Genomic DNA, 27,205 nt, shown 5'->3' on the forward strand with positions numbered 1-27,205 from the left:
TCTCCTTAATTCCAGGTTGCTTCTCTCCTTGGTTAGTTTCCAACCATTGTTTCTTGTCCTGCCCTCAGGGGCTCTGGAGAATAATTTCACACACACACACACACACACACACACGCTTCTTTGTGGCAGCCCCTGAGATATTGGAAGACTGCTATCATGTCTCCCCTCATCCTTCTTTTCACTAGACTAGACATACCCAATTCCCGCATCCTTTCTTCATACGCTTTGTCTCTCTCCAGGCCTTTAATCGTCTTAGTTGCTCTTCTCTGCACTCTTTCCAGAGCCTCAGCATCTTTTTTAGTCTATGCTGACCAAAGCTGGCTGCAGTATTCTAAGAGGTACAAATGCTTCACGTGGTCTTGATTCTATCCCTCTTCTGGATTAGACTGGGAAACTGTAAAATAAAAGCTTTCGGGACTAAGACTGCAGCACGCAGTTCTTTATCCTTGACTAGAGAACTTACCAGGATGAAGTTTCGTGGCTTGATCCATCCACTTTGGCCAATCTACAAGAGGCGAAGGCAGTTCCACTTCCTCTATCTCATATAATTGGGATGTAATTTTATTTAGTGGGAAAAGAAATGGAGGAAAAGTATCTGCCTTTCATGCACATAGTTTTTCCCAGTTTTCAACTCTCCCCCGAAATGTAAAGACATCATTCAAGCCACAGAGTGTTAAAGTGCATTAAAAAGATTTAAAGTGGTATATAATCTACCTGAACTGAAAAAAATCAATGCATTTAGGAGCCTTGGTGGAATCTGTGGTTGACTTTTCTTTGAAAAATATGGTAATTTACTTTGAAGTAAAGTTTATACACAAATGGTTTTTGAAAAGAATATGTTTAACTTTTTTATTATAATAGAGGGGGGGAAAGAAGATAAGAAAACATTTTTCTTCTTTTTCTCTACACAGACACATATCTCTGTAGACATCAGATATCAGGCAGACTTAGTGCACAAACCAAATATATATTGTGTATGTTTAATTCTACATTAAAATCTGAAAACTAAAATGCATTCAACAATAGAAAACTCTGGAAATTAAAAAGTTAAGATCAAGATTTTTAAATGGTTTCCTCCGAACAGAAATTCTAGAAATAAAATACAGGGCAGCTCTGTGTGTGTGTGTGTGTGTGTGTGTGTGTGTGTGTGTGCGTGTGTGTGCAGGGTTTTCTTCCTATCCTTATATAACTGACAGCCATTATTTTTCTCCCAATCATATCAATGTGCAGAATTCATTTACGACGTTCCCCCACTTCATTTCCAGACCATGGATGCATAGTTCAACAGAATTGACTTATTTATTTTTTTAAAAGCCAGTGAACGGTGCTGCATCATTCTTAAACAAGCCCAGGGATGAGTTTTTTTTAGCCCTATATTATGCAGGTGCATAATTTGAATCTGCAAGGAAAGAAATATGAAGGGAAGGAATCTTGAACCAAGTAATGTTATTTTTAACTCTCTCATCCTATCAACTGAATAGGCTTCAGGAAAGGGCTTTTAGGTCTACAGTATTTGTTCTTAGATAATGTCCTTTCAATGGAAAAGAAAAATAATTGAAATCTATCCAGTGGTGGGATTCAAAAAATTTTACTACCGATTCTCTGGGCATGGCTTGGTGGGCATGGCAGGGGAAGGAGACTGTAAAATCTCCAGTCAAAGGTGGTATTTGCCGTTCTCTGAACGACTCAAAATTTCTGTTACCAGTTCTCCAGAACTGGTCAGAACCTGCTGAATACCACCTCTGAATCTATCTCTCTGTCTATATCTATATCTACCTATCTGAATCTGTCTATATATATCCTTCATCTCTGTGTCTGTCCATCCATCGACCTATCTATCTCTATCTATCATCTATCTCTAACTATCTATCTAGCCATCAATCATCTTTCATTTATCTATACATCTATTAAAGATGCTACTTTTGCTAGCACCCTTGGTGAAATGTTCTCTATTAGTTCTGATGTTTTCTGTTCTATTCCAATAAAGTATTCTATTCTATTCTATTCTATTCTATTCTATTCTATTCTCTATGTATAATCTACCTACCTACCTACCTACCTACATACATACATACATACAGGCCTGCCTACACACACACACACACACACACACACATGTTGTATATATGTATGTGTGTGTGTGTGTGTGTGTGTGTGTGTGTGTGTATATATATATATATATATATATATATATATATATATATATATATATATATATATATATATATATATATAGCATTCAGCTTTTTAAGTATTTTCCCGTCATTGTAGTTGTGCTTTTAAGTTGTAGCAACGTTTCAGCAGAATCTCATCTGCCATCATCAGGCTTCTGTATTGTGTTTGTCTGTGAGTCAGACTGTCACAGCCCTTTCAGTTTTTGAAACAGCTGTGAAAGTCTGACTCACAGATGAACACAACACAGAAGCCTGATGATGGCAGTGAGATTCTGCAACGCTACAACTTTAAAAAGCACAACTATATGACGTGGGAAAATCCGAACAAAGCTGAATCCATACATGTAAGTACCAGCGAAACTTAAAAACAGAATATATATATATATATATATATATATATATATATATATATATATATATATATATATATATATATATATATATAATCAATCATCTATCTGGCCATCCATCCACCTGCCTATTTAGCTCCTAGATATTTGGCTAATTAGCTATCATCCCTTGATCTGACACCTTGAGTTTCATCACTGGGTGTTTGGCTTCCAGTCTAGAAGCTGAAGCAACTAGACGTCACAGGGTGGGACTAACCATTGCTGATGCCTGCGGCTGTCCACCCAGGGTCATCATCGAAAATGGGCTTCCATCACAACGTTAGGGCAGCCCTCTTGGTTGTTTCGACCACCTCCTGGGCATTCCTCTGTTGTGGCATCAGCACTTTCTCCTTCACCTTCTTGCCAGAAACATCAACAGCACCATGGACAGATCCCTTTGCATTGAGATTGCTAGGAATTGGGGCAGAGAGAGAGAGAAAGAGAGTCATAGGGTGTAGTGGAAGTAAAACCCTTGAAGGCCTTAGTAGGTTCTTAGTAGGTTCTTTTTTAAAAATAAATGTTATTAAATGCATTGTTTAAAAACATTGAACATGGTGAAATAATTTTTGACATATCTTTTTGTCTTACATCTTATAATATACATCTTATATACATTTCTTAGTGGGTTCTTATCTTGTCTCCTCACCCTCTTGTTTGGTCAAAGTCTGCTCTCTGTTGGGGGAGGATCCACCCCAGGGCAGGAGTATCACCTTCCTCCTCTCTTCCTCTGGCCCACCTCGATTGCCTTTGCCTGAGCCACACAAGCATCTCAGCAAGCGTCCAAAAAGTTTTGCACCCAACTTGTGCCACAAATAGCCCAGCTGCTCTCCACCGCAGTGTCTCATCCCAGGAGGGAGTTAAACTGCAAACCATATTAGTGAAGAATATGCAAATGTAGTCCCAGTGAAGCGGAACAGAATTGTAGCTGTATTTTGATTTATCTCGATGACCATGAACGTTTGCTTGAAAATCCTTTCTCCCAAATCTGCAGTCAAGTAGGGGGAAAGAATCCAATTTTAAAATACTGTTAATGATTTTGGTTCAATTGTCTAAATTGATTTGGGGGGGGGAGAGAAAAGGTGTGTGTGTGTGTGTGTGTGTGTGAATCGTCCGATTGATTTGAAGGCACTTGGTTCAACTTGATCATTTGATTGGAAATTTGATTCCATTGGGGGATAATCAGACCTCTTCACACAGTTGCCTGAATACGTAATAAAAATACACTGGAGGTGAACTTTTAAGGATGAAAATGTATAGTCAATTTCCTTAGAGTAAAACTTATTTTCAAAAGATCTTTTGGGGTTTTTTTTGTTTTTGTTTTTTTTGCTCATCCTGATCCTTTCCCTTTTATTTGCTGAAGGTTTTATAGAATTGGTAGTTAGAAGATTAGAAGATTCCTTGAAGGCTTTCCAGGCAGTTTTCCAAAGCAGCGCTCAGATGTTAAATATATTTAAATTATCTCAACCTAATCCTGAATAGGAATCCGTTTCAGAGAAGAGCGATGATCTTGTTAGCAATCTTTTATTGCTAACAATTTTATTTATTTTATAAATTTTATTTATTTGACCTGAAAAACCACACACATATTTTTATCTTGACTCAAGCCATACATGCACAGAGAGAGACAGGGGGAGAAAGAGAGAGAGAGAAAGAGAAAGATACTACCATATCTCAGAGGTGACCATAAAATGAACATAGATGAGAAAACATTAGCACATGTATTTGAGCAATGACATCATCACCATGAGTGTGATGTCATTATCACTGCTGTTGTGAAGGTGGGACAAGAAGCAACAGATGGAAACTCATCAAGGCGGGAAGCAACCTGGAACTAAGGAGAAATTTCCTGACATTTATATCAATTAATCAATGGAGCAGCTTCCCTCCAGAAGCCGTAGGTGCTCCAACGCTGGAGGTTTTCAAGAAGAGACTGGACAGCCATTTGTCTGGAATGGTGTAGGGTCTCCTGATTGAGCCGGGGGTTGGACTAGATGACCTCCAAGGTCCTTTACAACTCCGATATTTTTGCTTTAAATATTTACAATCCCTGCAAGTTTGAGGGGAACTGTACAGATTTTTTTTTAAAAAAAAACCTCTCCTTTATCAAGTCTTATTTCATGTCATGTTGAAAACCAGTAATGGAGTTATGTGGTTGACCCTTTCTTCTCCCTCAGTGCCCCTGCAGTATTGAGGTCTTACAATAGAGATAGTCAAATGAGGTGCAGGGCCCTTTTACTTAACCTCTCTATTTCCTGGACTTAACAGGAATAACTTCAGCGGCCGAATGCTTCTTTCAGCTTTCATTTCATCCGGTTTGCCCACCTAAGAACATTAGGAAGTGATATCATGTTAAGCAGCAGCCATCCATAACCTAATCATCATTCTGCTGTATTTAAACCATCCCCCCCTTCTATAACTCTCCAACAAATATTGACTGTATTTGTTGCTAAAAATCAAAAGAGTCCATTAGGCTCTGGACTTCAGGATGCTTCTCCAAGATTGGGGCTCTCGTCTAATTTTTGACAGATCCGTGAATTGCAAGAAAGACAGGAAATCCTGCATTCCTGTGAATGTTAAAAGCATCATTAACGCCCCTTTCAGGAAAAAAAATGCTCACTTCAGCCTTCTGTCACCTTCAGATTCTCCTTGGCTCGACCCTTCCATTATTTTAGCAATGAAAGAATCCACCGGCAGCCTTTCCCTATCATTTTCCCCCTGAAGGTTTCATGATTGCTCTCAAAATGATTCAGTGGAGCAAAGTATTGAGACGCGAAATAGTGGGATGCGATGGCCTTTGGTTTCTGCTGGATTGAGGGGTGGCCACGTGGAAGAATCTGAACCGACTACAGAATACAAAGCAGGCCTGAAGAACTTACACGGAGATCGTGTCTTGTGTGTTGCGGTGGATTTGCTGGAATGCTGGCTTGCACCAACGGTGGCCAGGTTGAGAATTGTAGCTTAAGCATCAAGGCCTAAGTGACCTTGACATATCCCAGATGCTAAGCAAGGTCATCAGGGTTTAGTACTTGGGTTAACCCACAAAAATCCAGGAATGTTGACTGCTTATATTGGAAAGCAGAGGAGGAAAATGTCAGAAGTCATGGGAAACCATATAAAAGGCACAGAAACAAACACCAGGAATTGCTCTTGATTTGATGGGCGATCTATCTTTCTCTTCTGATACAAGAGGGAAACTAAATGTCCGTGGAGATTCTCCATCATCCTGGTCATGGTTGTCCCAAAAGTGCTTTTCCAAGAGGCAACTGGACTTTCCGGTTTTTTTCTTTGAAGACATTTCGCTTCTTATCTGAGAAGCTTCTTCAGTTCTGGAGAAGTTTTTCAGTTTTCCAGAAGCTTCTTGCATGAGAAGCGAAATGTCTTCAAAGAAAAAAACCAGAAAGTCCAATTGGCTCTTGAAAAAAAGCACAAAGTAGTTTTGTTTTGTTTTTAAAAAAAGAGTAGCTTCCACAAGACTGAAGTCTGTCCATCCGAGGTCAAAGTTCAGTGTTTTTATGTAAGGTGAATCATAAGAGAGAGTCAGATTTCCCCCTTCATCCTATACCGGATGCCACATTTTGAATTCTTCACAGAAGCATCTCAAGAAGATGCCAGTTACAATAGCGGCTGCTTACCCTGGTTGGACATGTTTTACATAGGTACCTAAACTGTTGGAAGTATCATGTATGAATGAACGTAGACAAAAAGATGAATTAGTCAGGAAATCGTGTTTGGTGACAGATATAGTCCAGATTTATCTGAATGTGCAGCTTAAAAAGAGCTTCATGGAGTAGAAAATCTCTTCGGAAAGTCCAAGCAAGAGAGAGAAACTACCAAGTATTTTGAGGGCTGCCCTGTTCATGTCCCACTCTTTAGTTGGAATATGGGGAAGGATATAAAAATGGTGTTTGGAGGTTTTAAAGAAAGTGCTGGTATTGGGATATCCATGAAGTTCCAAAGGCTTGCAACTCAGGATCTTGCAATAAAATCCACATCAAGGTGCTTTGCAGTTCCTACCCATTCTTGGCAGTTAAATGGTAACATACTGTGTGTTTTTTTTATAATTAATATTGTTTCGTTTCCTTCGGACAGCATTGAGTAGGCTCCACGTTCTCTGCTGCCCTCTTGCTGCAATGAATAAGTAGGATTAGCACTTCTGGAATTGTTTCGTTTGTTCGTTCGTAGCAGGTCAGGGAAGACATCACACATCACTCATTTCTCTCACACACTGGTATCCTAATTTAATTGAATAACTTAATTTTTTTTTTTTTACTAATAAGAGCCCTGTTGGACAATACGTCGTGTCTGCTTCTCTGTTGCCTTTGGGAAAGTGACAAGTTGAGCACGGAGGTTATTATTTGCTTCCAATGATGTGGTTTTAGGTTACCAGCTCAACATTTGCTATAGAGAAATAAAAAAATAAAGAAATGGTGTACCGTGTTTCCCCCAAAATAAGACCCTGTCTTATATATATATATATTTTGCCACCAAAAAAGGCGCCAGGTCTTATTTTCAGGGGATGTCCTCCACTGACTAACCTCACATGCATGCCTCACCCCTAGCCTTGTTTTCTCTTCCTCTTCTGCAGCCGGCAAGGCTTCCCTGAAGGCCTCTGCAGCCGGATCGATCCAGAGCTTTGTTCTCAGCTCCAGAGACCTTCAGGAAAAGCCTGGCCAGCCTTGCTGACTGCAGAAGAAATGGGCTGGCAAGGCAGGTGTTGGGGTGTGTGAGGCCTGGCTACACCTGTCCAAAGGTAAGTAGTAGGGAAGCTCCATCCCACCATCCCCACCCTGGCTTAATTTTTACCCCTCTACTCTGCAGTCGGCAGGATCTTAGGGCATATTTTGGGGGTAGGGCTTATATTGGGCACACATGTAAAAAAATCAAGCTAGGACTTAGTTTCAGGGTAGGTTGTATTTTGGGGGAAACAGGGTAGTTCAAGGCCCAACATGGAGCACAGGTCGACACCTGGGAATGGTGATTCTGCTTCTCTTTCTGGCAAATTGTGAATACAGGTAGTCCTTGATTTACAATGGTTCATTTAGTGACTGTTCAAAGTTACTACAGCCCTGGATAAAGTGACTTAGGACTGCTTTCAGTCTTATGACCATTGCAGCATCCTCAAGGTCACATGATCAAAATTCATACACTTGGCGGCTGGTTCATACTTATGAAGGTCGTAGTGTTCCAGGGTCACGTGATCCCCTTTTGCGACCATCTGAAGTCAACGGGGGAAGCCAGATTCATTTAACAGCTGGATTGCTGATTTAACAACTGCAGTGATTCACTTAACAATGGTGGCGAGAATGGTCGTAAAATGGGACAAATTCATTTAACAAATGCCTCACTTAGCAACAGAAATGCTGCACTCACTGGTGGTCATAGGTTGAAGTAGGGAGTATTAGGTCAGAGCACCAAGCTGACCCACATTTAAAATAGGGCCAAGTATACTCGCCAACAGCATTGGGCGAGCTCCCTGCCAGACGTAGCCCCTAAGCCATGAATCGTGGTTTCCCTTTGAGTTCCAGAGGAGAAGCCCAGTGAAAGGTCCCTCAGCCTTCTTAAATATCGGGCGTCTTTGGGCCCCACAGCAACTTTGACAAGGCCATCAATTCCAGGGGAAACCAGCGCTTTTCTCCCTGGCGCTGGCCTGCTCACCCCGCTGCCCTTTTAGGGTCCCGTTCCCTTCAGTGGGCTGCGTGAGAAGCCGCTGCTAAGAATCACCTTTCAAAGGCCCGGTGGGGGAGCGGAGTGGCTGGGAAACGTTGGGCTTTTCATTTCCTTTGTAATTAGAATGTGATTGCTTGTATAAATTAGCCTGCAATGCCCGTTTCCCAGCACAAATAACTTTAAATTAAATGACTCTTATCAACCCCCAAGGCATCGGTGCTTAGAACCTCAGAGGGGAACTTGGGAATTAGGAATCCAACAGGATGAATTTCTTTCTCAGAACACGGTTGGATAATGATTCTTCTCTCCCCTTCTTTAACCATCATGGTCTCCCCCTCCTCACTATCACAGCAAAAAAAAAATTACTTGAGGAAATCGACTTGAGTGCAGTGTTCGATATGGAATACATTCTCCCACACAAACAGATTAACAGGGTTGGAAGGGACCTTGCAGGGTCATCCAGTCCGACCCCTCCTGCCCGAGCAGGAGACCCTACACCATTTCTGACATAGGGCAGTCCAATCTCTTATTGAAAGCTCCCACAACTTCGGAAGGCAACTTCTATTCCGTTGGTTGATTGTTCTCACTATGAGAAAATTTCTCCTTATTTCCAGGTTGAATCTCTCCTTGTTCAGTTTCCATCCATTCTTCCTTGTCTGGCCTTCGGGTGCCTTGGAGAATAGCTTGACCCTTTCCTCCTCTTCTCTGTGGCAGCCCCTCAGATATTGGAAGGCTGCTCTCCTGTCTCCCCTGGTCCTTCTCTTCCCTACTAACATATTTATATAAAATGCATGATGTATGTTGCAATTTGCATACATGTAACAAATACATGCTATGTATAAATAACGACATGCCCAATAGAATCAATGGCTTAAAATATGAGTCAGTGTCATAAATCCTTCAAAAGTTGGACGTGACCTAATTTACGGACAGCACACATAAATTCCCGGCTAATGGGCAGATCTGCGCTGATTGGGGGAGGGGCCTTTGCAGAGCAAGGACAGTTTTACACTCACCAGGACGGCTTTGACTGCCCAGTTGAAGCTCTGCCCCTGTGAACTACTTCCATTGTATATTGGCGGCTGACCTCTCGGCTTTTTTGGAGCCCCCGTGGGATGTCCTTGGGAGCCCCATCCACGTTTATGCAAAAGCGGGCGTGTAAATTCACAAGCCAGGCTCTGAGTCTGTCTCTCATTTGAATAGATGGGGGAGGAGGAGGCTTCGAACGGAGTAGGAGAAATCTGAGTGGCGTTGCTGGACACTTTTTCTTTCCGTGCCTTTCCCCAAAAGGATCCCAAACAAAGACTTCTATGTGGAGAAATTATCAGGGAAACATGGCCGTAGCCCTTAGAGTTATATACCACTTCACGGAGCTTTTACAGCCCTCACTAAGCACTTTGCCGAGTCAGCCTGTTGCCCTGAATAATCTGGCTCCTCATTTGACCCGCCTCGGAAAGACAGGAGGCTGAGTCAACCTTGAGCCAGTCAGGATCAAACTCCTGGCTGTGGGCAGAGTCGGCCTGTAATCCTGAATTCTAACTACTGTGCCACCATGGACGGACAGAGGGAAGGAAGGAAGGAAGGAAGGAAGGAAGGAAGGAAGGAAGGAAGGAAGGAAGGACTGACTGACTTAGACTTATCTAATCCCTCTCTAAGTGGATTACAGTGTCAGCCTCTCGCCCCCAACAATCTGGGTCCTCATTTTACCCACCTCGGAAGGACAGAAAGCTGAGTCAACCTTGAGCCTGGTGAGATTCGAACTGCCGAATTGCAGGCAGCCGGCAGTCAGTAAAAGCAGCCTGCAGTACCACACTCTAACCACTGCGCCACTGTGGCTCCAAAGTCCAAAAGACTTTGAAGCTGATTTGAAAGAAATCTTTGGGCACCAGTGAGCATCATTCTGCTCTATTAAAGCTGCCCGTCTTTTCCACCAAACTCCTGCAAAGATGCTGCTTCGAGGGAACCTGATCCTTAAGAATTGGTTTCCTTAAGGCAGGGGGCCCTTTTCATTTCATGCTTACAAGTGTGGGCCCGAACTCTGCGGAGTCATTAGCCAGGCCACTGGACCTTGAGGATTAACAATTAGCTCAATTAATGTCTGGAGCGTTGTTGTTTCCTGCTTTTAAATCTTCTGTCGACAAAAGGAGAGACCCTGCTGGGTTGAAAGTCAAACAATTCCTGGGCTTCAAGCATATATGGTCACCTTGACCACACCATCTTGGTTCTCCCCTTCCAGTTGTGATATTGTTGTCCTCACTTGCTTTCCTTTATGCTTGGAGGACATATTTCTAAAGCAGGAAGTTGGCCACAGGTTGATCTCCACTCCTCAAAGCAGACTTTGCTTTGTGTACAACATCTGCAGCCCTGTGGGAAGCACAGCCCTTGACCTGCCCAGAGACATCCAGGAGGTCAAGGGCTGGGCTTCCCACAAGGATGGGTCAAGAGCCATTGAGGGTGGAGAACCTCAACAATGAAATGACGTCCTTAACCATTGTAGGTCCTTAGACACCCATATTGCTCCTTAACTTCACTACAGGATGTCTTTCGCTTATGACCATAATGGGATCTGCTGATTGGGGTAATAAATCATGATGATTGTAAAGCAGATCATCACACAACCTACCCCACATAAAAAACTGGCAGCGCTTTGACTACACCATCGTGGCCACCACACTGAACCATGTGGGCTGTCAGGGTTCCGGCGATTGCCCTAATTAAATCATGAACCTCAAGCCAAGCTGCAAAAGAATCCAAAAGATTTATTAGGAGAAACATACCAGCATAAACCTACATGAAGCCAACTCTGGCATACGTGACCCTGTTTCCCCCTCCCCCGCTCTCCCCTGGGTGTATCATAAATCAGATTCTCCAATAAAGCACCTTCACGGGCTGGGTGTCATCCATATCACGTTCTCCAATGAAGGATTTTCGTGGGCAGAAGATCCGGTAGCCTAGCTACAATCTTTGTAAGATAAGCATGGAATGTACTTCTGGTTTTAAACTGCCACACTGCTCCTTCAGATATCTCTCTCCCTTGTTCATGGCAACTCAAAAACAGGCAGAGGAATGTTTTATGAGTTGACATGGATACCCTGCACACAGATATTTACCCAGAGGAGAAGAAGCTCCAGGTTTGGTTCCATCTGGGCATGATTGAGAAGACGGAGAAGATGAGTAGTCTTCCTTTCTAGTGGGAGGAGGAAAGGGGTCAGCCTTAAAGTCAGGCTCATCATCATCATCCTGATGCTGTGGACCGAATCCTGTAGGCGCTTCCCTCGAAGCAACCTTCTTCCGCTCTAATCGTCATTTAAGACCGTGTTCCTTTCTGAAGGCTTTGTGGTGATGATGTCTCTATTTACATAATGGCTGCTCTGTGAAATAAAACCAGGTGGCGAGGGTAATGAAGTAGCTCCTCTAATGATGAGCCACTACAAATTGCTACCGCGCACAGAACCAGAGGCAGGGAGTTAATGAGGAGACGAAGGGATGATAGATTGTGACAGGAACAACCTTAGAAAGTCACAGCCTCCCCTGAAACTCCAAATAGCATCCACCGTCAACCCTGCGGTTGGCAGCTTGTTCAATTGTCACTCTGGGATCTTGCGTTATTGTCGTCATTATCACACTCCGATGGGAAAGGGCCAAAATCCTTTTCTTCAGGTGAAACTCAAAACAACACCTCTCCTTAACTGTGTAGGTGTCGCTGAGATTGACACGACGTTGTCATGTTTGTTTTGGCCTTGGGAGGGGAGGCTTGCCAAATTTTGGTGGGTGCCAGATCCCAGACTCTTCCTATAACTATGGAAATGGAAGCTACCAGGAATACAGAAAATGTTTTTTTTAAGAATTCCCTGTCAGGATTATCCAGCGGGCCTTTTGAAGGGATTGGAGAGGCTGGATTACATTTCTGGAAAGGGTACAAATGAATTTCAGAAAGCATGTCAGCTGCTGTGCACTTTCTTGGGAATTCATTTTGTGTTCAGTTCTAGGGAAAGGAGGTTCTTTGTCTCCCGCTTATATGCGCACACGTACACACAAACACAAGGGGGAGAGAAAATGAGAGAGAACAAGAGAGAGAAAGAGAATGAGAGAACACTAGAGAGGGGGGAACAAGAGAGAAAGAGAGAGAGAGACAGAGAGAGAGAGAGAAGAAAGAAAGAATGAGAGAGAGGGAACAAAAGAGAGAGAGAGAGAGAATAGCAGAGCTTGCAATTCTGCACAGATCAAGGGAGAAGGAACTTTTAGATCCGTTGAGATTTCTGACCTAGAAGCCACAATCTTGGTTACAAAAGAATTTATTTAAAGACAAGCATGTCAATCGTTAAGTATATCAATGCAAGTAGAAGGGATTATTCCTTTTCAACTGTTTAAACCATAAAAAAAGAAAACCATCATTTCAGGGCGGGGGACCTGAAAGAATGATCTTAAATTAGGTTTTGGTTGAACATCAGAAAAACTGTCCTTTGTTAAGAGCAATAAGTTCCCCTCTTTCAGGTCTACTCAGGGAGCAGCTCAACAGCTACAACAGGGGAGTAGAGGGGTAAAACTTGGCAACTTTAAGACTTGTGGACTTCAACTCCCAGTATTCTCCAGCCAGCATAGCCTTAAAGTCTTAAAGTCGCCAAGTTCGGAGACCTCTGAGCTACAACATCTGTCAATTATCCTTCAAATTGAAGTCCTGCATGGGAGTTGAAGGCAGTGGCCTCGGTGTTCCTTGCAGCCTGAAGATGCAATGAGTTGATGAGCTCATCATCTAGTTTGAATTCTCCAAAACATGGTGACTCCCTGATCTGTTTACTAAAAGTCATCTCACTTTCTTTAGGTGGACCCACAATTCCCAAAGCTTGATTCTTCTCAGATGGGCTTTATGGTGCCCACACAGATTATCCTACTTGCTTGCTTCTTAGGGGATTAATTCTAATGAACCCATTATGTCTATTATTGTTAATCTAGCAAAATCTTTGGCCAAAAGAGTCAGGCTTTGGACCAGGTTTTGGATCTTGGGGAGATTGTGGCTAAACAGAATCATTGAGATGAATGAAGACCAGGCCTGGAAGCCAGAAATAAACCAAAACGATGCTAGAAATGTTTAATATTTCTCTCTAGTTTCATGAATCATATTGGGTCTCCTAAATCTCATAACCAGTTTTACTTACTGGGTGCGAGGGAAGCCATTCGTATTTAGGAATTGCACATTTGTAATTGTAATTCGTAATCATAATTAAAAGGGACGCAGTGGCTCAGTGGCTAAGACACTGAGCTTGTCGATCAGAAAGGTCAGCAGTTCAATGGTTCGAATCCCCAGCACTGCGTAACGGACTGAGCTCCCATTTCTTGTCCCAGCAGCTTCTGCCAACCTAGCAGTTCGAAAGCATGTACAAAATGCAAGTAGAAAAATAGGGACCCCTTTGGTGGGAAGGGAACAGCATTCCTCCATGCGCCTTCGAAGGCGTTTAGTCTTGCCGGCCACATGACCACGGAGACGTCTTCGGACAGCGTTGACTCTTCAGCTTTGTGACAGAGATGAGCGCCACCCCCTAGAGACAGAAACGACCAGCACGGATGTGCAAGGAGGGGAACCTTTAACCTTTTACCTTTGATTGTCCTCTGTGTTTCTGGATTTGAGGGAACAACTTTAGTAGGAAAGTAAGACGCAGAAGAACAATGAATTCCAAGGTTTAATCATCACGGTGGGCTCCCAGTAGTGAAATAAGATGCGATTTAGGTCCCCCTCCAACCCTTCCAAGCCTCTCAGCTCCCCTATTGATAACAGCCTCTCGGTATTCAATGTATTTGATAATTGATTGAGCACCAATAACTTGGAAGGTCTGTTTTGAAGGCCGGTTGATGAGGCTGGGAATTCTGAAGCAGCAGCTTCCAAGGAAAGAGACCGATGGTTTTTCCACGACTGCAGAATCCTGGGGTTGGAGGCAAAACTCTTTGAGATTTCAAGTCACGTGTGATACCCTCACATTTTATAACTTTATAGGTTTGGAGGTGCCAGGAGTCTTCAGGCAGATCATTTCTGTAACGGGAATGCTTAGAAAATTTAAAAAAGAAATTTCAGTGAGATAAATTGACTAAAGCCTACCCTAATTATAAATTATAAATGAGTCTTTTTGATCCATTGAATCGCTTTCATGTCCATCAAGATTAGTTCGTTGAGTTTTGATTCATCCGGAACAAAAGCTGTTATGCTGTTTTATATGTGATTACCAAGAATGGATTCATCTTACATTCTCCCAGAAAGTTGTTAGCTAGATCAGAGCCTTTTTCCTTCTAACGTATTTTGTTTGTCACTCTATCCAAAAGGCACAACAATACAAGAACATATGAACCTAATATGAAAACCCGATTTCCTTCCTATTTCCACAGCTCCCTTCCATTCTTCCAAGTCTGCGGACAATCTTGTTAAATTTGATACCTACGGTGATGGGATCGGCCGCTATAATGTTTTCAACTTCCAGCAAGCTGGAGGCCGATACTCCTACCTGAAAGTGGGACAGTGGGCTGAAACTTTGACCCTGGAGGTCAATGCCATTCACTGGTCCAGAGGACTGGTCCCCGTGGCCCAGTGCAGCGACCCCTGCGCACCCAACGAGATGAAGAATATGCAACCCGGAGATGTCTGTTGCTGGATCTGCATTCCCTGTGAATCTTTTGAGTACCTGGCTGACGAATTCACCTGCAGGGACTGTGGCCCCGGACGGTGGCCCAGTCTGGATCTGACCAGCTGCTACGACCTACCTGAAGATTACATCAAGTGGGAAGATGCCTGGTCCATCGGGCCGGTCACTATCGCGTGCTTGGGCTTCATTTGTACTTTCTTAGTGGTGGGAGTTTTTGTCAAGCACAACAACACCCCTTTGGTGAAGGCCTCCAGCCGGGAGTTGTGCTACATCCTTCTTTTTGGAGTCTTCCTCTCCTACAGCATGACCTTCTTCTTCATCGCCAAGCCTTCTCCAGCCATATGCACCTTGCGTCGTTTGGGTCTGGGCACTTCCTTCGCCGTTTGCTACTCGGCCCTCCTGACCAAAACGAACTGCATCGCCAGGATATTTAATGGGGTGAAGAATGGGGCGCAGAGGCCAAAATTCATCAGTCCCCGCTCTCAAGTCCTCATCTGCCTGAGTCTCATCATGGTGCAGATCGTGTTGGTGTCCGTGTGGCTGATTTTAGAAGCTCCGGGCACTCGCCGACACACCCTTCCGGAGAAGAGGCAGACGGTCATCTTGAAATGCAATGTGAAAGATGCCAGCATGCTCATCTCTTTGACGTACGATGTGATCCTCGTCCTCTTATGCACTGTGTATGCCTTCAAAACAAGGAAGTGCCCGGAGAATTTTAATGAAGCCAAATTTATCGGATTCACCATGTATACAACCTGTATTATCTGGCTGGCATTCCTGCCGATCTTTTATGTGACATCGAGTGACTACAGGGTAAGGCATCCGCTGTCATTTCAGCCAAATCCTAACCCATTGTTAGAAGCACATTCCTTCTTTCCCTTTCTTCCTTCCTTCCTTCCTTCCTTCCTTCCCTCCCTCCCTCCCTCCCTCCCTCCCTCCCTCCCTTATTGTGAAAGCTTTCAAAAGTCAGCCCGGGGCTAAATGAATAACTGAAGTGAATATAGTCGATGGCAGATAGAGATTTTCAGCAATGTTAGGGCAGCGAACACAGACATGTGGAATAGAAATGCCGCCATTCAGCAAAAATTATTAGAGGTTGTGTCCTTGAGGTGGGTAGAGTCAGGCCAGGGGGAGAAACTGAACTGAAGCATGAGTAGCAAAGTCTTTCCCCTTCTATTTTAGACTTTCATTTCAATCATTCACCCATCGTTTCATTCACTAGATTCATATCCCACCTTTTCCTCAGGAGCTCAAGGTCATGTCTGCAGACTCCCTCTTTCCAAAGTCCTATGAAGACAAAGACTGATCAAAGTCACCCAGTGCACAGCAATAGCACTTATATACCGCTTTACAGTGCTTTTACAGCCCTCTCTGAGTGGTTTACAGAGTCAGCCTCTTGCCACCCAACAATCTGGATCCTCATTTTAGTCACCTCGGAAGGATGGAAGGCTGAGTCAACCTTGAGCTGGTCAGGATTGAACTCCTGGCAGTCAGCAGAGTTTAACCTGCAATGCTGCCTTCTAAGCACTACACAACCAGGGCTCCCTTCATCTGTAGATGAAGATAGACTTAACCTGGCTGTGCTGGAAGTGTGTGGATCCATTCCAATTCTATTAACATGGATTCAATACTACAGATCGATTTGTTTAACTCTTTGGTTCATTGTTTTTCAGTTCGGAAAATTAGTTCTCTGCATATCCACTCTAAACACTGAAAATGAATCTGGAATTTAGTTCACTTCATTGAGTTGAAGTGATTTGATGAACTGTTTCACTGAATTGATTGAAGGGTTTCCACTAATCAAAGTTTCACTGCATAGATTTGATATGGGAAAGCCTTGCAGAACCCCAATATCTACCCATTGACCCAAACACATGAAGTCAAGAATGCACATCATTCATCCACATTCCGAGTCCCATTCACACCAATAAGAAGATGCCTCCACTCACCAAGATCCCGGTTTCTCTGAAATTCTGTTGGTCCTCTACTTAGACCTCACCCTTAATATCAGTCTACCATAATCTGAAAGAAGGGCCAACAAGAAAGTAATGGGCCATAACTCAACCCTATGATAGACTTCAGAAGTGAGACCACAACTGCTCTATTGCTCTAGATTATTGGTGCAATCTGGGGCTAGTCATGGGCAACCAGGACATCCAACCATGATTTATGTAGGCACCGAAGACTATCAATGGTTACAGCTTTATTGGGCAGCAACTGTCAGACTTACAATCCCCCTTGGTTTTTGGCACAAACCTCTGGATATTAAGGTCCCAAAAGAAGAGAGACAGGTAGGACTATCAAATCCTCACCCAGAATTGGACAACTCACCATGGCCAACTTGCCATAGTCAACTCATTGTTGCCAATTCATCCTGGCCAACTCTCCAAGGAACAACTCACTGTGGCCAATTCGCTGCAGAACAATTCAATTCCATTTTATTTAGTGATTTAAAATATTTTTAAAAATAATTTTATTTTTTGTCATTCACATTTCATTTTGTCCTTCCTTTTGCACCCTTTCTTTAATGATTCTATTCCACCAATTTCTTCGATCTTCATGTCACTTTTGTCCTGCAGCAAGTTGTCCTGTTGGCGAGTTGGCCAAGGCAAATTGACCCCTCCCACCTCATAGGCTGCAGTTGAGAGGATTTGTCACCTAAACACACGTAGGCAGCTACCTTGCATGCAGAGTGTCCATCTTTCATTCTTTTATTGGCAACATCTGGCATTAGAATCCATGCCTCTCCCTTGCTGACATCTCTAATTCTGCCATATTGTTATTTTCTTTCCCCTCCGTGTAGGTGCAGACCACAACCATGTGCATTTCCGTCAGCCTGAGTGGCTTCGTTGTCCTGGGCTGCTTGTTTGCCCCCAAAGTGCACATCGTTCTTTTCCAACCGCAGAAGAATGTGGTCACTCACAGGCTGCACCTCAACAGGTTCAGCGTCAGTGGGACAGGAACCAGTTATTCCCAAGGTAATTCAATAAAGTTGCTCCAGCCTTCTCTTCTTTGACAAAAAAGACTTTGTTCTCTTCATTTGAGCACTGATGCTCTCTGTCACTGTCCCAGAAAGTCATAGAAGCTAGTAGCCAGAGCAAAATATCACAAATATGTATTTATTTGTATCTCAACTTTACTATTTTTACAAATAACTCAAGTCAGTGAACAAATGCACCTTCCTCCTTCTATTTGCCCACACTAACCTCCTGTGAGGTGAGTTGGGCTGAGAATGAGCAACCGGCCCAAAGTCACCCAGCCAGCTTCAATGCCTAAGGCGGGACTAGAACTCACCGTCTACTGGTGTTTGGGCCAAAGTCATCCAACCATCTTCCATCCTTAAGGTGGGACTAGAATTCACAATCTCCTGGTGATTGGCCCAAAGTCACCCAGCCGGCTTTCATGCCCAAGGTGGGACTAGAACTCACCGTCTCCTGGTGATTGGCCTAAAATCACCCAGCCGGCTTTCATGCCCAAGGTGGGACTAGAACTCACCGTCTCCTGGTGATTGGCCTAAAATCACCCAGCCGGCTTTCATGCCCAAGGTGGGACTAGAACTCACCGTCTACTGGTGTTTGGGCCAAAGTCATCCAACCATCTTCCATCCTTAAGGTGGGACTAGAACTCACAACCTCCTGGTGATTGGCCCAAAGTCACCCAGCTGGCTTTCATGCCTAAGGCGGGACTAGAATTCGCCAACTCCTGGTTTCTATTCTTAGTTATCATTTCAGCACTGACACCCAGATTTCCAAGGAGCAGGACGTGAAGTCAACCAAATCAAAATCCTATCGCTAACCATGTGATCAAAATGCCTTTTAAAATATTTATGCGTGGAGGATTCCTTCGGTTTAAAAACATTCCACTGTGATCCTGAAAAAAATTTGAAGCTTGTTGGTGGTCATCTCTAGCATCTAAAGTCCTGTTTTCCCCCACCCTCCTCTCTCTTCCAGCCTCTGCAAATCTCTACGTTCCCACGGTATGCAATGGAAGAGAAGTTGTGGACTCCACCACGTCCTCCTTATAGTCCTTCAGCCGGCTTTTGTATTCTTAGATGGTTAGAGAGAAAAGCACATTTCTTGTGCACCCTGGGATAAAAAAGTGAACCTTTTAAAAGGACTAGCATTTCTTTTCTAGAAACCGTGTTAATAAATTATTTTGAGGACTGTACAGTCTTACCGTGTTGTTCTGTTCGGAGCAACATTAGGAGCCTTCTGAGAATAACTGTTCTAAGGGGTGTAGAAGTAGCTACGACTCATATAGCACCAGTCTGTTGACCTCAGAGGGGGGAGGGAGGAAAGGATGATAAAACTGCCATGTTGGGTGGCTTTCTTTCTAACAAGAGACCTTTTTTTGGTAAATTCCTTGTTGTAATTTAGACTGCATTTCTATGTTGTATATTATAGTCACATTCTGTGCGACAGACGGTTTTCATGGCAGTATTAAAGACGTCCATAATAAAATCAGAAAAGTTTTTCCAGCATGTCTGTTTTCTTTCCAGAAAAGCAAAAAAAAAAAAAAAGAATTCCTCAGGTTTATTCAATCACCTTGCACACAGAGAAGACAAGTCGCGTGATTTCCAGCTCAGCTACGACGTAGTAGAAAACTGCAGCAAAGACAAATTTTGTCTAGTTTGTTACACTTCTGTCCTTGGGGAAATCTGTTGCGAGAAAAGGATGGTCTTGAAACTGGGCTATGACAATGACGGTGTTGCATCAAATTAGCTGGTCAGTTAACTACATCCCATTCTCTGAGCTGTGCTGCTAAATCTCCAGGGAAAAGGAAAAGCTTTCCCCCGACCAGTCATGTCCAACTCTAGGAGGTAGCTGTGGCCTGTTGGCCGTTGGCCCCTCCAACAGCTGAGGAGGAGGAGGAGGAGGAGGAGGAGGAGGAGGAGGAGGAGGAGGAGGAGGAGGAGGAGGAGGAGGAGGAGGAGGCGTGGGAGTCAGGGCCAGCATCAGGGCAACCCGGGAGCTCTGAGGCAGAAGAGGGAATGGAGCTGGCAGAGAGAAACAGAGGTGGAGTCTGGGCTGTCCATCAGCCCTCAGATGGAGAGTCAACAGCCCCCAGGTCTGGAGGTGGCTGATGAGGAAGAGGGGGAACATCTGGGTCCAGGGCCTGACGCATGGATCTGCAGAAGGCAGAGGAGAGGAGAGCAGTGGGAATCTATGAGCCGGACCTTGGGACAGAAGAGCCACTGCTGCTAGCAAGGCCCCACCCTAGCTCTGGGGATAAAAGGCAGGGGGTGGAGATGGATAGGTGTGGCAGACAACTATTTATCTCCCGACCAGCTGGCCTTGTTAGTTTGCATTGAAACTTCTTTGCCGGAGCTCCTAATAAAGGAACCTTTTGAGTTCACCTCAGAGGGTCTGTCGTATTTGGGGAGCTAGGTCAGAAGAGTAGTGTTCACCTCTGTTTCTTGGCCCAGCGTTGTCTGAAAACGTTTTCTGTGGTCAGGTAGCCAGCATGCCTATAAGTCAAGGTGCATGGAATGCTTTTACCTTCCCACCGAAGTGGTGCCTATTTATCTACTCGCATCTGCGTGCTTTTGAACTGCTCCATGGGCCGGAGGTGGAGCAAGGAATGGGAGTTCGGGTCTTGAACCTGGGCTGTCAGCTGTCCCCAAAAGATAAGGCTTTAGTAAATCAGTGACATGTGCAGTGTTTTCGTCTGTAGCCTTCGGCAGGAGCATAATTCAAGCAAATTACTTTAAGTTGGTATTAAGTTGGTATTTCTTCCCTGTCCATGCTCTGATCTGCTTCAGAAAACTCGTCCCCCTGAGGTTTAAATACAATAATAGAATAAATAAAGGAAGCTGCGATGATTCTCAATGTCCACAAGCCTTGAGCTATTCTGGAAAATTAATCCTTTAGGCCTGTACTTGACCGATGGGCATTAAGAAGACAGATACAATTTCAGGCCAATTAGATCAATAAAGGTTGACATTTATTAGTGGAAATCCAAAGGTTAGACTTTCCGCATCGCTCGAACTCGTAGCAGCAATTTTATAACCAATATGGCTACACACGGGATACAACAGAAACTCCAACCACAGAATCGGCATTCAAGCCAATTTGGAAGTCTTTAAATTAAAACTTTCTGGAGAAATATTGAAGAAGAAGGGAAAAAAACCTCTTTCTTAATCACATAAATAATTGCATTAAAATCAAGTTTCCGTCATTCACCCTTGAACACCCATAATTTCCCGGCCCACCCAAAATTATTATGATCCTTGAGGGTGAACTCCTTTTCCAGTTAGGTGAGTTATATGTATACAGATACTCCTCGACTTACAAGAGATCGTTTAGAGACCATTCCAAGTTATGACGGCACTGAAAAAAGTGAGTTGTGATCATTTTTCACACTTATGACTGTTGCAGCATTCCACAAGGTCACCTGATCAAAATTCAGCTGCTTGGCAGCTGGTTCCTATTTATGACGGTCGCAGTTTCCCAGGGTCACGTTTTGCGACCAAGCAAAGTCAACCGGAAAGCCAGATTCATTTAACAACCATGTCCCCAACTCAACAACTGCAGTGATTCCCTTAACAACTTAACAGATAACAGATAATCAGAGCTGGAAGGGACCTTGCAGGTCATATAGTCCAACCCCCTGCCCAACTATGGCAAGAAAACTCGAAACATGGGGCAAAACTCACTCAGCCTGTGTCTCTCACTCAGCGACTGACATTTTGGGCTCCATTGTGGTCGTAAGCTGAGGACTACCTATATTCTGAATTTTGCTAACAAAATCTTTTCATTGGCTCATCAGGGACCGCCTTGAAGTTCAACCAAGCCCCTTCCCTGTCTTCACATAATTCCCAAACTGGCTCCTGGTCTTCTCAAGGAAACATCTGTTAATACCTCTTTACAGACAGAGGCACCAAGAGAGATTTTGATACTCTTACTAACACTTCAAATCCCCATTGAAAATTGAAGAGGGTGAACTGTAGCCAGGATGATACCCTATGTAGTTCCACCTCGCTCTAAGACAAGGGTCCCCAAACTTGGCAACTTTAAGACTTGTGGACTTCAACTCCCAGAATTCCTCAGCCAGCTGCTGGATGAGGAATTCTGGGAGTTGAAGTCCACAAGTCTTAAAGTTGCCAAATTTGGAGAGCTCTGTTCTGTCCGTGGCTTCCTGAGACACCAACAAACACTCATAAAATCCAAAACTCTTTTATTCTAGTTCAATGGCTGTGAATGATCATCATTCACAGCCCAGAATGAGCCTCAACCAGTTATTATTAGTCCCAGGGTTCAAAGTTCTTCCAGAGACGTCTGATAAGAACACACCTTATCTGACTTGAAGTACTGTCCATGACTAAAGTCCCAATTAGTCTTTCCAAAACCAAACAAGAGAACAAATTCACCACAAAGCTTTCAGAGTCTAAACTGATCAGAACAAACGATGTTGCTTCCTGCAAAAGTTTTCCTACCTTTGCACTTCCTTTATACCTTATGGGAGGGGCAATCACCTCCCAGCCTTACTCCCGAGTCGCCCCTTTTGTCTTAGCTGCTCTCGACTTCTAGCAGCTCTGCGCATACGCGCACTGGGGACAGGCTCCCCTTGTTCCTCTGCCTCATTGCTGTCAGATTCTGGAGGCTCCGGAGTCAGCACACCACTCCCTGATGGTCCTGGCCCCATCTCTGCATCAGATTCAGGACCCTCGTCCGAGTCCTTCCCAGATTCCCGGACTCGTCCCTGTTCTTCCCCACTGTCCGAATCCACTGCTGTCTGCACAGGTTGCCAGCGAACCGCAGCAAACGCTGCTCTAAGAGCTGATTTGAAACCCATTCAAGACGCTGCCAAGCTAAACTCTGTTACCAACTCAATTAAAAGTAAACCAAGTGGAACCACCTACTAAACTTGAGTGGGCTGAACTTTTGAAGCTTTTGACCGAAGTTTGGCTGTTGTCTTCATTGAAGCCGTTGGATGCTTCAGATACAGTTGGGAGACTAAACTTTTCTGCCTGGCAGGCTCTCCTACAACACGGAGAACCTATATTTTTGGTAGACCTTCTGTCCCGGGGATATTATTATAAAGTAAGAAAGGGAAGCATCTCTTCCTTCCCAAAAATGGCCAGACATAGTCAGCCTATTGAGGAGAGGACGCCGTACACGCCACACCTCAATGCACAACGACGCAAACAACATACTTGGCGGAATTGGTGTGACGTTGTGTTGTGCATGGCATCAAGGCGGGTTCTATTAGGCCCCTGCTTTGCTAAACTTCCCCTGCTCTCCAACAGCCCTGTTAAGGTTGCAAGACATGCTCAGCCTCGCCCAGAGGCCGCAGGTTCTGACCCTCCGCCCAGGAAGCATGTAAAAGAGAGGCCCTTGCCTTGAGGAAAAAGAGAAAGAATCCATGGTTTGGTCTTCACAGAAAGGAAGAAAACAAGTAGAGACCAATTTTCACACTTAATCACAGTTGCAGCATCTCCGTGGACAAAATTCAGATGCTCGGCTGACTCATATTTATGACAGTTGTAGTGTCCCATGTGTGTGTGTGTGTATGTGTGTGTGACCTGATCCCCTTTTGTGACCATCTGACGAGCAGTCACTGTGCAGGGGGACCAGATTCACATCACAACCGTGCTACTAACTTAACAATTGTAGTGATTCACTTAACAACTTTGGCCAGAAAGGTCGTAAAATAGGACAAAAGTCACTGAACTGCCTCTCTCTTTTAGCAATGGAAACTTTGGGCTCCGTTGTGGTCGTTAAGTCAGGAATCCCAAACAGTTACAGCAAATAAATAAAGAAAACGTTATAGATAAAAGCTCACCAAATATACAAAAAAAAGGGGGCCTTTATAATTATTTATCCAATGCATAGTGACTATGGAGTAAATCTCACGGAAACCCCCTGCAAGCGACTTCTGAGTAAAAATGCACGAGATTGTTTTGTTCAAGCATTCAAAGGTAAAGAAAATGTGCTGGGGTTTTGTTTTGTTTTTTTTACACCTTTTGTGTGCCTGTGTTTGTCGGGGTGAGGCACAGCGCAGTTTTAACCATGAGGAATTGCTCCGCCTCTCTGAATTTCTGTGACTTCCCCGCACACAGAAAGGAGGAGAAATCTTATATTCTGCCACTGTGTGTAGCAGATTTGGTAAACGTAAATTATCTTTCTCCTATGAACGATTAATAAATCTTCAGAGTCTGATATTGGGAATCTGGGATAATTATTCAGAATGCATCCAGTTTCAGATTGAGGTTTCATTCAGAGCAGGATGATTAATCGAGCGTCCACCACAAACCACAGCACATGAATGGCTTTCTTTTCTTTTTTTTTTTCTTTTAAAAAGAAACCTCACTACAGGACTCTCACTTCATTTTTTTCTTCAGTGCTTTGTATTACACACACACACACACACACACACACACACACACACACACACACACACACACACACACACATATATATATATGGCATTCAGCTTGTTTAGTATTTTCCACGTCATTGTAGTTGTGCTTTTAAAGTTGTAGCGACGTTTCAGCAGAATCTCATCTGCCATCATCAGGCTTCTGTGGCAGGTGAGATTCTGCCGAAACGTCGCTACAACTTTAAAGCACAACTACAATGACGTGGGAAAATACCCAAACAAAGCTGAATGCCATACTGTACCATGAAAACTTAAGAATATATATATATATATATATATATATATATGCACACACACACACACACACACACACACACACACACACACACACATATACATACACACACACACACACACACATACTGCATATATATTTAGAACTCATTAGAACCATTTTAGAACCTATTAGAACTCATTTAAAATCCCCCGTCCATGGTTCACCCATAATTTAACTATACATTTATAAAACATACTGTATCTTTCATAGAATTTATCTCCCTGGTTTTATGCTGATGGATATTTTTGCATTGATAGACTTTATGTTGGAAATTCTGGGGGGGGAAAATGTGATAGATTATAGGAAATCCCTATGGCTGATTTTTGACATGGGGGGCGGTTGGTAGAAGAACGGAGAGCCATAAGGAAGACGGAAATGGCCCTGTGGTTTTTTCCAGCCCTGGGCTACCGTTCAGGTGCTTCTCACCTGTTGGAAATGATACTGTGACAACAAAAAAGCTCTTAGGATCCAGGATTTAAATTCTTTTCCCCCCCACACAGCTCTTATACCCAATTGCTGCCTCTGTTCACCTGGAACATTTCTTCCGTTGCAACAAGGAGTGTACGCCCAGAAGAAGTGTGCAAGGCAGGAGCGGGATCCTACCTGTTCCACTACTGGTTCGGGGATCACGCACGCAGCTTTCCTCACACCAGCTGAGAGGATCAAGAAGAGAAAAGCGCAGGGGCCGGTGGGAGAGGGACGATCTTGCCTTTTTCTCTTCTTTCTCCTCCCAGATGATTGTCGGAGGCCGTTTTTTTTACTACCAGTTTGGCCCAACAGATAGCAATTTTTGCTCTCGGTTTGGCTGAACCGGGCTGAACCAGTAGCATACCACTACTGGTGCAAGGGAAGTAAGATTATGTCACTTTTTTTCGAAGCCCAATTTGCACGATTTATTTCCCTCTAGTTCTAGACACGTGTGCATAGACCAAAAATGGTCCTTGAGCATTCAAAACGTTTCAGGTGAGTGTGGACATTCGGCAGCCGTGGGCCATTGGTGCTTTAAAAGGCATGTCAATTCCTCATTAACAAACCCGGGTCCTTAACCGTCCAGTCTTTCACCCTTCCAAATAGCGTGCGCAGGGTTGATGAAGGTGTAAGCAAAGCAACAAAATCACGGGGAAAGGAGCCCCCATAAGGAAGGGGTTGTGTAAAGCCAGTGGGTTTGGGTGTGAGCTGCACCAGGTCTCCGATCCTTCTTGTTATGGAACACGTCCCATCCAAGGCAGAGGGGTAGCGGGGCCCTTCTGGATAACCCCATAGAGAATGACACTGTCGTCCATCCCCCGGACGTATCTGCAGGTAGATTTAGCTGCGTCTGCTGGAGAGGAACTAGATTCCCAGCCTTCACAAGACCCCGCCTTGGCTTTCTGCATCAAGCATCTTCCTTGCCAAAGTTGAGGAGTGGGGGAAACCCTTTCCAAAGATGAGACTGGAACCTTTCCTCTCTTTCAAGCATTGAGGGATGTTTCAATTTCAAGACAAAAACTCAACGCGGCCCCTCCCAGCTCATCCGGCGGAGCCTGGTCATGTTCTAAGAACTCAAGCAGTTTGACGTGAGTGACAGCAGGGAACTTGAGGGATACTGAGAAGCAGCATCGGCCATGCCAGAGCAATGCACAGGTAGGCCTCTACCTGGCTTCAGGTAGGACCTTCTCTCCCAGGACAGAGTGAAGCAACGTTTGGAACGGAGGATGGCAACCGAGGGAGCAGGGAGGGCAGAAAACTGTCGGTTTCTCAATTTCTTGCTACTGTATATTTTAAGGAAACGCCATGCAGATTTTCTGCCTCTGAGCCAACCCAACGGGCTACGCCGTCATAGTTCCTCATTCCCTGAGTTGAGCCACAGCTGTAGGATGCTAAGGGCTGGCTTTGCTTTTGGCAACTGAGTCTCACAATAAGGCAGTGTCTCCTCTTTCCCTCTCTCTCTTTTCTTCTCTTTCTCTGTTGCTTCCTTTGCCCATCGCTCAACGTTTCTCACCCAGGAAGCCAATCCTCCGATGGGGTCTCAGCACGAGTTTGAAAAATTGGTCCCCTGGAAACAGAAATTGGGCACAACGGGCAAAACCGAGCCTTCATATATTTTGAGATCTGGAGGATTTCAGCTGGACAGATTCGAAGCGGTCTTCTTTTTCCTAGGTCAGAAAAGAAAGAAGTTTGAAGGGGGTCACTGATCCATCACTGGATCCTCCAATTGAGCAATCAAGCAAAAGGGCCCCTCCCTCGTGTAGCGTACCGCAAAGAAGTGTAGTTCCAGCAAGACTACAAAAATGACAATCGCACTTCGACTTATGTAACCCTTCACAGTGCTTTACAGCCCTCTCTGATCAGTTTACAGAGTCAGCAAGTTGCCCCTAACAACCTGGGTCCTCATTTTACCAACCTTGGATGGACAGAAGGCTGAGTCAACCTTGAGCCAGTGAGAATCGAACCGCTGGCAGTGGGCAGAATTATCCTGCAATGCTGCATTCTAACCACTGTGCTACCACGGCTCTTCATAATAGGGGAAAGCACTACAAAAATATTGACTCTCGCATAGAGCCGTGTGTGTCTATCTGTGTGCAAGGACTGCGTTTCTAAATGTTACATTTAGTATCTAGTTTGTATACTTATCACACATCGGGGGGCAATTATTTTTCAAGTACAACTTTGTATCCCGCTCACTCATTTCCTGTGAAAACATTCCAT

General features: G+C 44.1%; 2 protein-coding genes across 5 annotated transcripts in view; one reads left to right on the forward strand and one right to left on the reverse strand.

Moving 5' to 3' along the window:
• Positions 1–19,279, forward strand: part of GRM3 (glutamate metabotropic receptor 3) — a 71,263-nt gene extending 51,984 nt beyond the window's left edge. For all 3 annotated transcript variants that reach the window (XM_087933915.1, XM_087933916.1, XM_026713150.2), the window contains 3 exons: positions 14,606–15,672; positions 17,663–17,837; positions 18,810–19,279. In XM_087933915.1, coding sequence (XP_087790041.1) covers positions 14,606–15,672; positions 17,663–17,837; positions 18,810–18,883 — 1,316 coding nt within the window. In that variant the 3' untranslated portion in view covers positions 18,884–19,279. The remainder of the gene's footprint in view (positions 1–14,605; positions 15,673–17,662; positions 17,838–18,809) is intronic.
• Positions 2,773–27,205, reverse strand: part of ELAPOR2 (endosome-lysosome associated apoptosis and autophagy regulator family member 2) — an 86,907-nt gene continuing 62,474 nt past the window's right edge. The window contains exon 22 of one of the 2 annotated variants that reach the window (XM_087933914.1): positions 2,773–2,974. In XM_087933914.1, coding sequence (XP_087790040.1) covers positions 2,936–2,974 — 39 coding nt within the window. In that variant the 3' untranslated portion in view covers positions 2,773–2,935. Of the gene's footprint in view, positions 2,975–24,567; positions 26,653–27,205 lie in introns of those variants that run through there. The other variant, XM_087933913.1, reaches the window with a different exon arrangement.

The sequence above is a fragment of the Pseudonaja textilis genome, chromosome 5, assembly GCF_049901715.1.
Source record: "Pseudonaja textilis isolate UNSWEBS1 chromosome 5, rPseTex1.2, whole genome shotgun sequence".
NCBI lineage: Eukaryota > Metazoa > Chordata > Lepidosauria > Squamata > Elapidae > Pseudonaja > Pseudonaja textilis.